This window comes from Anastrepha ludens, chromosome 5 (genome assembly GCF_028408465.1).
Source record: "Anastrepha ludens isolate Willacy chromosome 5, idAnaLude1.1, whole genome shotgun sequence".
NCBI lineage: Eukaryota > Metazoa > Arthropoda > Insecta > Diptera > Tephritidae > Anastrepha > Anastrepha ludens.
In genome coordinates this window covers 55,077,673-55,091,262 of record NC_071501.1, presented here as the reverse complement: position 1 = coordinate 55,091,262, position 13,590 = coordinate 55,077,673, and the positions used below count along the sequence as shown (strand labels likewise).

The 13,590-nt window shown below is 36.5% G+C and overlaps 1 protein-coding gene across 2 annotated transcripts in view; it reads right to left on the bottom strand.

Moving 5' to 3' along the window:
• LOC128865060 (uncharacterized) overlaps positions 1 to 12,621 on the bottom strand; it is a 91,099-nt gene extending 78,478 nt beyond the window's left edge. The window contains exons 1-3 of one of the 2 annotated variants that reach the window (XM_054104980.1): positions 12,361 to 12,621; positions 12,011 to 12,295; positions 1,714 to 1,872 (exon numbers count right to left, since the gene is read on the bottom strand). In XM_054104980.1, the coding sequence (XP_053960955.1) occupies positions 1,714 to 1,795 (82 nt within the window). In that variant the 5' untranslated portion in view covers positions 1,796 to 1,872; positions 12,011 to 12,295; positions 12,361 to 12,621. The remainder of the gene's footprint in view (positions 1 to 1,713; positions 1,873 to 12,010; positions 12,296 to 12,360) is intronic. The other variant, XM_054104981.1, reaches the window with a different exon arrangement.
• Between the last annotated feature and the right edge of the window lie 969 nt (positions 12,622 to 13,590).

Here is a 13,590-nt window from a genome sequence, read left to right as displayed (position 1 = left end):
CGTAGTTTGATAATTTAGAGACCAAACAATGTTAAAAAAATCGAAATCAGCTTCTCTATATTGCTGATGTACCTCGAGCGGAAGCTAAATAATTGCTATATAATGCGAGCCCACGAATGTTCTCAAAAATAAAGTAAGGAATTTAATAATACAGTGAATTCGCGATAATGGGTATCCCATCAAGAAACTTACTGGTTCACCCTCTCATAAATGGTAATCTTTGTAATTGTAATGGAAAGCATGCAGTTGTACTTCCAGGAATGATAGAGCAAAAAAAAATCGCATCTTCCGAATTCGCTGCGATATCATGCCTCAAGGATATACAAACAAAAGGAAGGGAAATTACGTGTTTGTGAAGAGGAAGAGTTAGCAAAAGCCACAGAAACTGCCAAGCGTATGAAATTATACACACACACACTTTCTTACTACAGCGTCTTCGGCATAAAAACGCAAAAAAACTCCATTTGAAGGTATTTTTATAATTCGCGCTTTTACAATTAAACACGCGGCATTTCGTTTTCTTTTATCTCTACATCAAAATATTATCAAGCCATTCACTGAATATTTACAAACAAGTACCTTTGGAAGACGCCACTTTTTTTTAATAAATCAATGTTTACGTATGATGAAAAAAATTCAGAAGGTGTGACCAATATCAGACCTTTAACCGGCTCTCAATGCCATGGCGTCTTCCGCATAAAAACGCAAAAACTGCATTTGGAGGCTTTATATGAATTTGTGCTTTAACAATATAACACGTGGCACTTCGTTTGCATTCTTTTGTTTAGTTTTAATCTCACAAATCACAATATTTCCAAGCCATTCACTGAATTTTCACAAACATGCAGTTTATCCTACTTTTGTTTGCTTTGCATTGCGAAGGGAGCTGACGTCAGAGTAAAGTAACTGTTTCAATGGCGCCACTTTAGTGTTCAATTCGCCTGATTGGACGAATTTGTGAATACGTGTAATATGAGCGGGCAAAATTCCATGGAAATTTTGAAAAAGTCAGACGATTGGCTGACGTAACTGGGGTTTTGACCGCGGTCTCTATATGAAAAAACTGAGATTGTGTTGGTGATATACGAAAACAATCAACGCAGTCTACTCTTATGTTCCTTCGTTACCCTCTTCACAACGACTGATTGGACGAGTTTGTAAATACGTGTGAAATGAGCGGGTGAAATTCTACTACCGAGTCCTCGGTGACATAGCAGCCGAAGTTACTCGCTCAATACCGCTTTCACCATAGCTGATGGCCAAACCTGGTAATCTTGGACGATCTATCATTTACTGTTAAATTTTTTTTTGGGATATTTAGGAAGTAACGCTTCTACTTAGAAATGAATGTGATATTGACGAATTCAAAATAGCAATGTAGCAAATGAAATTACATAAAACTGAAATCTAATAACTTGTATTATTTAACGCAGATAAACTTCGCGTTTTACTTCACAATAACTAATACGCAAATGGAGGTCGTGTCATTTTTGCTTTAATTACTAACAGGCATAAAAAAACATTGCTCGAAAATCTTTAACTTCATAGTGACATATCGCACTGGTGTTCTCATATCTCACTTAAGTGGCAAACCTCATATTAATGTAATATTGTTTAATACAAAATCATTTATACGGGTACTCAAGGGATTGGTTGACTTTAAACTTAACTTATGGTTTCTCTCGTTGACTGAAAAATATTTGTGTATCTTACCTGATTGTGTCCCAGTTGACATTGAAGAAATAATTGAAACTATATACCAAATAGCGTTGAATTTTATATCTATCTCAACCATTATATGGCAGTAAGCGGACTTGGATAAATGCCATGATTCATAAACACACAGCTATCCCTCAGTTGTTGCTCATTTTTCTGGAAATAAAATATCAAAATAATTAAGAAAAGTCGCGATAACGTCTAAAGCATATATAAAACAACAACGTATGATAAAACATTGCTTAAATTACACTGATTTGTAGCAAAAATAGGTGACGGATGCCCTTATCCACTATATAATAATTAGAAATTCCAAAAATTGAGCTAATGTTTTTATGAACAAGTATTCGTGGTATTTGCAATTTACCGTTATGCATATCCGACTTTGAATGCCGAAGATTTGGTCGGTAAGTACTATAACGGGCAAGCAAACGTAAGGTCGTGGAGCCCATAGATACTATTTAATTCAGTAAGAGCCTTAGTATAGGTGCAAAGTTATAGCAGTTCATTTAGCTGCATTGACGTTAAATGGATATTAAAATCGTAAAGTTGTGTGAGAAACATTGAAGCCAATCTGTTCAAGAACTTTGGGACAATCTACAGAGGCACAAATGATATCAAAACCAAACATCAAGGACTGAGGGATGCGTCTATTGGCAAGGGACCCCAGATTTATTAGCATGCACCGAGCACTGGTCGCAGAGCGAATCGAATAAAAATGAACCAAAAATGCAGATTCGAGCTTAAAACGGACTAGGAAGTTGTATAAAATTCCTAGAAAAATCAACATTTGATAAAATATGAGATGAAAAAATAAAAGATTTTGAAAAGGTGACATGAAAGCATTTTTTATATTAAGTGAACGCTTCTTTTTGACACTCCAAGCAGCAAGATTGTTTTAATCTAAGGCATCCTATTGGCAAATTACTTTACTTTACTAATGATCTAAAGCATAGAGTAAAAACTTACAGTTGTTAAAACAGATCTCAATATCATTAATAAAGAAAATAAAACAGGGCCAAGAATACTCCCCTGTGAGACACCCGAGGAGACTACAAAAGTGTATTCAATTTATGCAAAGAGTAAGTGTGATGCTTTCCATTTCAATTCAACCGGGCTATTCGGGTCATGTTCTTCGATTTTGATGTAACTCAAATATGTTGTTCTCTGGTCAAAATAATGAGACACGTATTTTTTTGTTCGCCCGAAAAAATTTTTTTCAAGAGTTATCGGCAATTTTGTTTTTCGGCTCAAAATCGATTTTTTTTAATTATATAAGAACATTTTTTTTTTAAATGCCCATAACTTAGTCAAAAATGAACCGATTTTAATAATTCTGGACTCAAACTGATCGTCATTACTTACACGAATGACTGCATGTAGAAACAATTGCAAAAAAGTAGTTGAAAATTTTTTATTTAGCAAAAAAGAAAAAAATTGAAATTTTTTCGAAATTCAATATTTCAAAAAGTGTATTTTTTTTTTATATAACTTTTTCCAAATCAAGAGGACACCTCAAACTTCAATTGAGCTGAATGCCCAGTAGCTAAATTGAGTTGTTTTTGAGTAAAAAACCTGTTTCTCACTTTTTGTTTTTTGGAAAATAAAAAATTTTCAACTACTTTTTTGCAACTGTTTCTACATAAAGTCATTCGTGTAAGTAATGCCGATCATTAAAATCGGTTAATTTTTGACTAAGTTATGAGCATTTAAAAAAAAAAAATCTTATATAATGAAAGAAAATCGATTTTGAGCCAAAGCACAAAATTGCCGATAAATCTTGAAAAAAAATTTTTTCGGGCGAACAAAAAAATACGTGTCTCATTATTTTGACCAGAGAGCAACATATTTGAGTTACATCGAAATCGGAGAACATGACCCGAATAGCCCGGTTGAATTGAAATGGAAAGCATGGAAAGACTAACCTAGTTTCGAAATAGGTCTGTAATTTTTAATACCGTTCTTATTTCCAGACTTGTAGATTGGAGTGATAGACACAAGCTTCCAGCGGTAAGTAAATGCAACTATAGAAAAGGAAAGATTAAAAATGAGATTTAATAGGACGCATATAGACGAGCTGCATTTTTTAAGAAAAAATGAGGAAATTCAATTCAGGTAATTTTTCAATGAAGAGAAGCAATGTCATTAATGATATATATTTCAGTCATCGACAGCAAACCAATTTCGACGGTCATTAAGGTACATGGTATTCAAATCAAAGTCAAAGTTTCATTGATTGATTAAAAAGTACATTATTAGTAACTACATGGTAAGTATAATAAAAAGAAATTAAATTTGAAATATTAAAGGCTTAAATTGTTTGCATATATACATAAATCAACTATGAGTTTTGAAAAATTGCGTTACAAAGATTTAGTCGCACAAAGTGGAATAATAAATTACAATAGAATTTCTAGTACTTTTAAAAACTCAGTTTCTTCGATTGGTCGTGCTCCAGGTGAGTTTTTACTCACTCCATTCCTAAAATCTCAAAAAGAAAAAAACAAATTTCATGAAATATATGGGATGGAAAACATGTGCATGTAAATATTTTGATTTTCTAAAATCTTTTTCGCGTTGCCTAAAAACCCCCAATATTTCACCAACACAATTCGATTGGTTAAAAAGCAATGAACAGTAGCGAAGCAGAATATATACGTTTAATTACTACTTTCTTTTATAAAGCAGTTTTTTTTACATTTTCCCAGGAAATTTAAAAAAATGTTGAACTTTACTTATGATGTTTTATGAAGCATACATACATATACAGTATTACGGAGAAAGTCGGCCCAGAGCTTAAAGACATTATTATTTGGACCATTTCTTATTAAATTGGTAACATGATGTCCCAAACTTAATCGTTTTCGAGATATTCAGTTTTAAAGATTACTAAAAATAATATTAGATATTTGTTTGTTTGTTCGTCATCTCTTTTTAATATAAGTTCAAGGATATAATTTTTTCTGTTTTTATTTAAAGGGTTGGGTTAGGCTAGGATAGGTATGTCAATTAATAAGACCTACTTCACATCATTAAAAAAATGTATGTATGAGAACTATTTATAAAATTGTTTTAGAAACTACTATGTCTCTTAACTGTACAAAAAGATATACGAGTAATACTTATATCAATGAAGCAACCCCTTTGCGGATTGCAGGCTCAACAAGTTTAAAGTAAAATCACGTAAGGGAAAAATTTAAAAAATACGTGACTAAACCACACTACTTAACTGTTTAAATTTTTATTCATTATAAAACAAATATAAATTTGGCAGCTCTTTTCCAGTTCTGCCAATATACATATGTTTATTTATGCTAGTTGCTTCGTCTATTCGCCACTCGTTAATTCAAGGGAATCGAAGACGCCTACAGTAACATCCTCGACACAATAACACACTGTGTTTGTTTGTTTCTTGGCACACATAGCACACTTTAGCTGTGTTCCAATGGTCAATGATCGGGATCCGGATATCCATTTTGTACGCAAATGCAACCATAACGCAGTGATGTTGATAGAGATCTGATTCAATTTATAGTCCATTCTGTTCGTTTTGTTCTTCGTCATTAGTATGGTACTGATAAGTGAGTGTATACATATGCTTTTTAGTTTGGAAAATTACTTTTATTCAATTTACTTTTGTTCCATATAACCACCTTTTGCCTTAACTATGGCCTTGAGATGGTCCAGAAACGACACGCAAGCTGCCCGAATGTGGCTTGCAAGTATTTTGGCCCACTCGCGGACAATGGCGTTTTCCAGCGCCTCGAGACTGGTGAATCTTTTAGTTCGCACCTTGCAGTCCAAAATGGTCCAAAGAGAATAATCCATTGAATTCGCGTCTGGTGAATTTGAGATCCATTGTGTAAACGTTATAAAGTTCGGAACGTTGTTTTTTAGTCATTCTTGGTTCACTCGAGCTTTGTGAGATGGTACCGAGTTCTGTTGAAACGTCCATGGTCTGTCACTGAAATGTTTGTCTGCACACGACGTCAAAGCAAGCTCCAGAATACTTTTCCGATAATATTTCGCATTTACCTTGACACCAGGCTCGCCAGGCTCGATGAAAACGATTGGAGAACGCCTATCGGCGGCTACTCTGGCCCAAACCATTACCTGTGGCGGGTGCTGCCTCCTGGTGGCCAATCGATGACACAAATTCTCGTATGAACGGTCGGCCAAATAAAACCTATCATTTTGGGAGTTTACGTGCTCTCTTAAGTCTAACTTGTTGCTGCTTTGGTGTGATGCGTACGATACTACTGTCAGATATGTTGTTGTTGTAGCAGCATAAAAATTCCCCGTGCATATACGAGGAATGCTGCTGAAGTGACAGTCCTTCTTCTTCTTCTTAATTGGCGCGATAACCGCTTACGCCACCAGCTGGTACCGCATCGAATACTTTCAAAGCCGGAGCGTTTGAATCCATTCGGACGACATGACCCAGCCAACGAAGCCGCTGGATCTTTATTCGCTGCGCTATGTCTATGTCGTCGTAAAGCTCATACAGCTCATCGTTCCATCGCCTGCGATATTCGCCGTTGCCAACGTGCAAAGGTCCAAAAACCTTACGCAGAATCTTTCTCTCGAACACTCCAAGCGTCGCTTCATCGGATGTTGTCATCGTCCAAGCTTCTGCGCCATAAGTTAGGACGGGCATGATGAGAGTCTTGTAGAGTGTTAGTTTTGTTCGTCGAGAGACGACTTTACTGCTCAGTTGCCTACTTAGTCCAAAGTAGCACTTGTTGGCAAGAGAGATTCTACGTTGGATTTCAAGGCTGACATTGTTATCGGTGTTAATGCTGGTTCCTAAATAAACGAAGTCTTTTACAACCTCGAAATTATAACTGTCTACAGTGACGTGGGTGCCGATACGCGAGTGCGCCGACGGTTTGTTTGAAGACAGGAGGTACTTCGTTTTGTCCTCGTTCACCACCAAACCCATTCGCTTTGCCTCTTTATCCAGTTTGGAGAAGGCAGAACTAACAGCGCGGTTGTTAAGGCCGATGATATCAATATCATCGGCATACGCCAACAATTGTACGCTCTTATAAAATATTGTGCCTGAGCGATTAAGTTCTGCGGCTCGTACGATGCTCTCCAACATCCGGTTAAAGAAGTCACACGACAGCGAGTCACCCTGTCTGAAACCTCGTTTGGTATCAAACGGCTCGGAGAGGTCCTTCCCAATTCTGACGGCGCTGCTGGTGTTGAGCAACGTCATCTTACATAGCCGTATTAGTTTTGCGGGGATACCAAATTCAGACATAGCGGCATACAGGTAACTCCTTTCCGTACTGTCGAATGCAGCTTTGAAGTCGACGAAAAGATGGTGTGTGTCGATTCTCTTTTCATGGGTCTTTTCCAAGATTTGGCGTATTGTGAATATTTGGTCGATGGTAGACTTTCCAGGTCTGAAGCCACACTGATAAGGTCCAATCAGTTGGTTGACGGTGGGCTTCAGCCTTTCACACAATACGCTCGCTAGAACCTTATAGGCGATATTTAGAAGACTAATCCCGCGGTAATTGGCACAAATTGCAGGATCGCCCTTCTTATGGATTGGGCAGAGCACACTTAAATTCCAATCGGCAGGCATGCTTTCATCCGACCATATTTTGCATAGGAGCTGATGCATGCACCTTACCAGCTCCTCGCCGCCATGTTTGAATAGCTCAGCCGGCAGTCCGTCGGCGCCCGCGGCTTTGTTGTTCTTTAGCCGTGATATTGCTATTCTCACCTCGTCATGGTCGGGTAACGGAACGACAATTCCGTCGTCAACGATTGGGATATCGGGATCTTCACATTCTCTATGACATGCGCAGCTGTCACCGTTTAACAGGTTCGAGAAGTGTTCCCTCCATAATTTAAGATTGCTCTGTACGTCAGTCACCAGATCGCCGTCTTTGTTCTTACAGGACAACGCCCCGGTCTTAAAACCTTCTGTAAGCCGCCGAACTTTCTGGTAGAATTTTCGGGCGTTGTTCCTATTGGCCAGCATCTCAAGCTCCTCGCACTCACGTATTTCGGCCTCTCGTTTCTTCTGTCGGATAATACGTCTCTCTTCCTTTTTCAGCTCTCTGTAGCGATCCCACATGGCTCGCGTTGCGCCCGATCGCAGCGTGGCTCTATAGGCGGCATCTTTTCTTTCGGCGGCAGCATGACATTCCTCGTCGTACCAATTGTTTTTTCGGGCTCGCCGGAATCCGATTTCTTCTTCGGCGGCGGTACGTAGGGAACGAGAAATGTTGCTCCATTGCTCGCGCATGCCGGTGTGTTGGGCAGTGCTCTCCGAGAGCAGGAGTGAGAGTCGAGTGGCGAATCTTCTGGCTGTCTGTTGTGATTGCAGCTTTTCGATGTCGAACATTCTTTGCGTAGGTAGATGTACGTTTTTTGCTGCACAGAGGCGTGTGCGCAGTTTGGCTGCAACAAGGTAATGATCCGAGTCGATGTTGGCTCCTCGGATCGTACGTACATCTAATACACTAGAAGCGTGTCTTCCATCTATCACAACATGATCGATCTGGTTTCGCGTTTTTCGATCAGGAGACAGCCAGGTAGCTTAGTGTATCTTTTTATGCTGGAATCTGGTGCTGCAGACTACCATGACAGTCCTTGGCCGGATATAAATCCGGGTCGTTCCGGTTACGCAGAACCGACTGTCGTGGGAACGACAGATATGTTCAGCTCTTTCGCCATTTGATTGGCACTTCATCGAGGATTTCTCTCAAATCGCCTCTTCACTTTTTCTACCATTTCACGAGACGTTGCAGTATTTTGATGACCACCTCCATGACGTTTCGCGATGTTACCAATTGTAACGTGTAATGGTGCAATAAACAGAAACTTTATTTACTTTAAGGTGCTCGTGCTCACGAACAATCGCTGGTTGTGATTTTTCAGCCAAATATAATGCAATCACACTATTACCTTTGAAATCTATTACTGATTTGTTTTGTCGCGTTTACTCTCGGCAAAATGGTTCTGCGCGCTTGTAAACAATATCATTTAGCTAACTAACGGACAGCTGATGCCCGTGCCTTAACTGTGCGAGCGGTCTGAAGTTGGTTACATTTCGAGTGCCGGACCCTGTATGTACAAAAACAGAAGTTTTAAATCAAATCATTGAAGTTTAAAAAACAACTTGTGATATTTTTGCACAATATGGCCTTTCTCTTTTTCGCTGGCTATTTATCCTGCAGGTAAAAAAATGATTTTGGCTCGACCATAACAAAGGATCATCGTTCATTCTGTGAGTTTTTCTTATAATAAATTAAAATATATTCAGAAAAATACTTGTCAAGTTCTACTACAGCAGAATCTAATTGGTTCTGTGAACACGTATACATTTGGGTCTCCGCATTGAAATCCTTCCATGCGATTAAATCTATTTTCTTCATTTTGAATACAAGTATTTCCCACTTTCGAATGCTGCTGTTTTCAGCCGATTCATAACTAAGATCGCCAAATTTTTTGAAAGGGGATCAAAGATTGCCGCTTGAGCTAGGAGCTCATATTTACACCTAACTGTAGTAGTAATAATTTCAAGCATGTCCGTAACGTCCAAAGCTTGCTGCGCTATTAGCTATTCTTAATAGACCTTACTACTCCTTACTTAGTTTTAATTTGGAAATAGGCAGTTGCATTCTTTTATTGGTGGCATTAAGCTGCGAATTCGCTTACGTACTTTTTTTAGAAACGTCATAATTGCCTTTATTTTATCAAACCTTTATTTTTTAATAAACCTCACAATTACCTTTATTTTATCTAAAACCGTTTGAATTTCTTTTGATCATGCCTGTGATACCAAATTCAACCTATGCGCAAAACAACCCCGTGTTTCCGCCCACCTTGTGTGCACTTTTTATCTTCACCAATATAGTGGGCAGTTCCTCTAATACAGCTATCTTGCTCACGGGATAAAGGTTTTTTGATTATATCGACTGTTTGATTATGCAGTGCTGGAACCAATGTAGACAATACTGCTACACCAACAACAACAATACTGTTTTCCGAGTCTCTCTCTCACAATCATTTTAACCGCTTGTTGATCGATTTGGTGCTTCTTTTTAGCAAAAACTAGATTGATAAAATATTGCGCTTTTGCTGAACGTGGTTGAACACAAGAAGCTAGCATGAACACCTCTACAGTTTGTTGATCCGTACTTACACAATTGTTACTGTCGACGCTGACTATTGCTAGATGCTCTCACCTTGTAAAGCTTGAATATGTAGTAGATTGAATATTGCATATCAAATCATCGTCACTACCTGACGTTGATGAATTCCCCTCTTTTTTCCTTGTCTCCTAATTTTCAATAATCCTGTAGAAAGTGGTAATTTTGTTGATGCTTGAAAATTGGCCCCTATAACACCTATTTTCAAATGTGGTACTAAGTATGGTATTGCCAAATATGATATAAACAAATTTCCAAGTTATCAACAGTCTCAAAATTATTTCAAAACTTATTAAAACAAAAATTATGTTTCGCAACCACGAGTTTAATTGCAGTCAATGAAAACATATTTTTGTCGGGCACTAATCTCCCTGTTTCTTCGACTTTTTTCTGTCAGCTTTTAATAAGTGCGATCAAGGTTATACTATTTACATTGACTTTCCAAGAGCTGTTTTCTTATCTTGGTTAAAATTACCTATATCCGATGAGGAAAATGCTGACCAAACCGTGGTTGATTGCCCATCGATAGCTTACACAAGTCAGGATGGGGATTATCCAGTTCATGCTCTCACAGAAATCTTACGTCATAAGTAATAATTACGGATAAGTAATAAAGAGTATAAACTGATCTAAGCCACCGACAAACGTAACCCCAAGTCATTAATATTGATATAGAAATGTATTAACGTGTACGAGTATTTATTAGTACAATTCAGCGATGCGGATGGAACGACGATATGGTTGGAATCCTATAAGGCAAACGATGTGCAGGAGCCATCTCCACCGCAACTCATAAGAAGTGTACTAAAATAAACCGCAAGTCGCGGTACTCCAATATTAGGAGCTGATGCTAACGCATATCATCATGTATAAGCAGTTCAGACACAAACGAACAGTGTTAGTAAATTTTAGATTTTATTATATGGAGGGAATTTCAGGATATCACGTGCCTCAATCAAACGGGGGGCACAACTCTTAAAAGACTGGAGAGTGTCTAGAGACAACGCGCCAATTATATTATATATATATATATATATTGCCACGACTTTGCAACGGTACAAGATTTTCTGTGAAAAAAATTATGAATAATGTCATCGAAAAAATAATTATTAATAATTATTAATTATTTTATTCCTATGATTCTAATGATAACCAATGGTAATAGTACAAGTTTAGATTTGGTCTAGGTTTGGAAAATTCGTGCATTTCATATGTGGCCAGCTAATGCGACGGAAAACCTTCTTATTTGTTTATTTATTTATAAGAAATATAACAATTAATGATTACAAATTAGGTATAATTTAATTACTACTAAGGCTATCAGTTGCAATGTATTGCAATAGATTTCAAATAAGCTTTACCCTTTGAATAGTATGAAATTAGATAGCATAAGTTAGTTTATCTTAATTGATAAAGCTAGAAGTGTTTGTATTCTCTGCTACCGAGGATGTGAGATATATGATATAAGTACATACATAGATAGATATTCGACAATGGCACGTGCTGCAATTTGGAACTCACTCGCCTCTCAGTAAATGCTGGTGGGTAATCTTCGTATGTCCTGGGCGTGTGTTAGGAGGGTGCTATACTTGGTGGGAAGGACTTAAAGCGATTAATCGTATAGGCACCAGACAGAAAATAAAAATATAGTGCAACCTCAATAAAAATGGCACAATGTGCATGTCTTGAATTTTTTTAAAACGAGCACCCTTGAATATCCTTCTCAGATAGCAGGACGCGCGACGGATAGGCTAGCATATATGTAGGTATACTTGTCTAGACGTAATAAGCGCTCTAAAAATATATGCTTAATTTATGTGTTGTTCATTTATTTAATTGTTTAATTTGTAACTTGTACTACTATACTGATAAGAGGTTACATTTTTTTTTTTCATCATACCTGCCATTGAGTTAGGTTTATTTTAATATCGTATCTGAAAAATTAAACTACCAGTAATTGTTAAGCGGGAAATAAGTATTTTCAATAAATGCTGGTATTTTATATAAATTGAATTCCTTTTGGCATCAAATGAATAACTACATATCTATGCAGTTATATGTAAATTGCACAATAGGTTTAATATGTAAATTGCACAGTAGCTTTTTCCATAGGTACTTACGTCTGGTGATTGTTTGTGTATATGATATTTCCGATTGTTAATCAGGTTATACGAATGAATAAACATTTTTCATTGGTATATTTTACTAATTTTCACTTGATTTGGAGTTTTGAACACTAACTCTTCCAATATATTAATGACACACTTGCATACTTATATACATATGTGTGTCTATATATGTATATCTAAAACACAACTTAATCCATGTTGTATGATATATATATTGTATTGCACATGCATGTATTCAATTTCCACATAATTATTTCCAAAAATTGCAGATCATTTCTAATAAAATTGTATAACAGGAAATAAAATCTTCTATTTGATTCGTATATTTCAAAATGTTTTACCTCGATTACTCTTTATTTAATATTTGTTTACACAACACATCACGTAGTTACAGAAAAACTCAATAAGCGCATTGTTTTTTGATATAGTTAGAAATCTTATTTTAGTCAATCAAGCAATTTACTGAATCAAAAATCTAAACAACATTTCTGTTAGAAATCACAATTAAATAAAATTTGTGCGCAGGCGCTAAATTCAGTAAATAGCTAAAATTCCCAGACTTTTCGAACGCACCGAAGTCAGTAAATACATGAAAGCTTTGGGTAGTAAGTGCGTTAAGTAATTATACAAATGTGCGAATAATACTCTTAAGTTATGTCAAGGATAGAAGACCCGTAGTTATGGTCGTAAAAGAAACAATCTTGCTGTTCCCCAAATCGTTCCTATAAATTTCAATACAGAAAAAGAACAAAGTTCTTGCGTCATTTATAAGAATAGGATAAAGTTAAAGATAGGATATCCAGACATTTTTATTTTTAAATAGAGAAGGAAAAAAGATAAAATTAAAAAAAATTAAATTGCTCTCGAAAAGTTCAGAGTTCGAATTCGTTCCGTAATGACTAAACTTCCAAAACTTAAAAAGCAACGATTCAGCGAAAGGACGCTTGGAATTAGTTATAATATACTTAATATAATATACTTAGATGGAATCAAACAAACTCATAGACAGTGATAGTTATGGAATATCACATCAGATCGACGGACGGAAATTTAATCTCAACTTATAAAAGCTGAGCTTGGTTTTTATTCGATTTATTTTTTTATTAAAAAAAAAAACGTTTTCTTAATTTTGGAGTTTTGCCGAGATTCGAACCAACGTTCTCTCTGAATTCCGAATGGTAATCACGCACCAACGCATTCGGCTGCGGCGGCCGTCGCACTCATACCGTTACAAAGCCCATTTGGATTTGGTACAATTATACATTAATGGTACAATACAAATGGTACATTCGATTATATAATAGTTTTAAATGAACATGAACAATTAATTGCAAATTGTATGCATAGTCTCTAAAAATTCACTACGTTCGGTAGATTGAAATAAATAATTTCTATTACCTAAACTTAATTCGGCAGTCCTGTACAATTGCCTGCAAGATCACCTTATTAAAGACCTCTAATTTCTTCTTTTCTTTTGATATTTGAAATCATTAGTCCATTATAATTCTGTAAATAGCCTTAAAGAGCTGCAGCTACGAATTAATCAAAAATTAACAAGCCGCTGAGGTTTC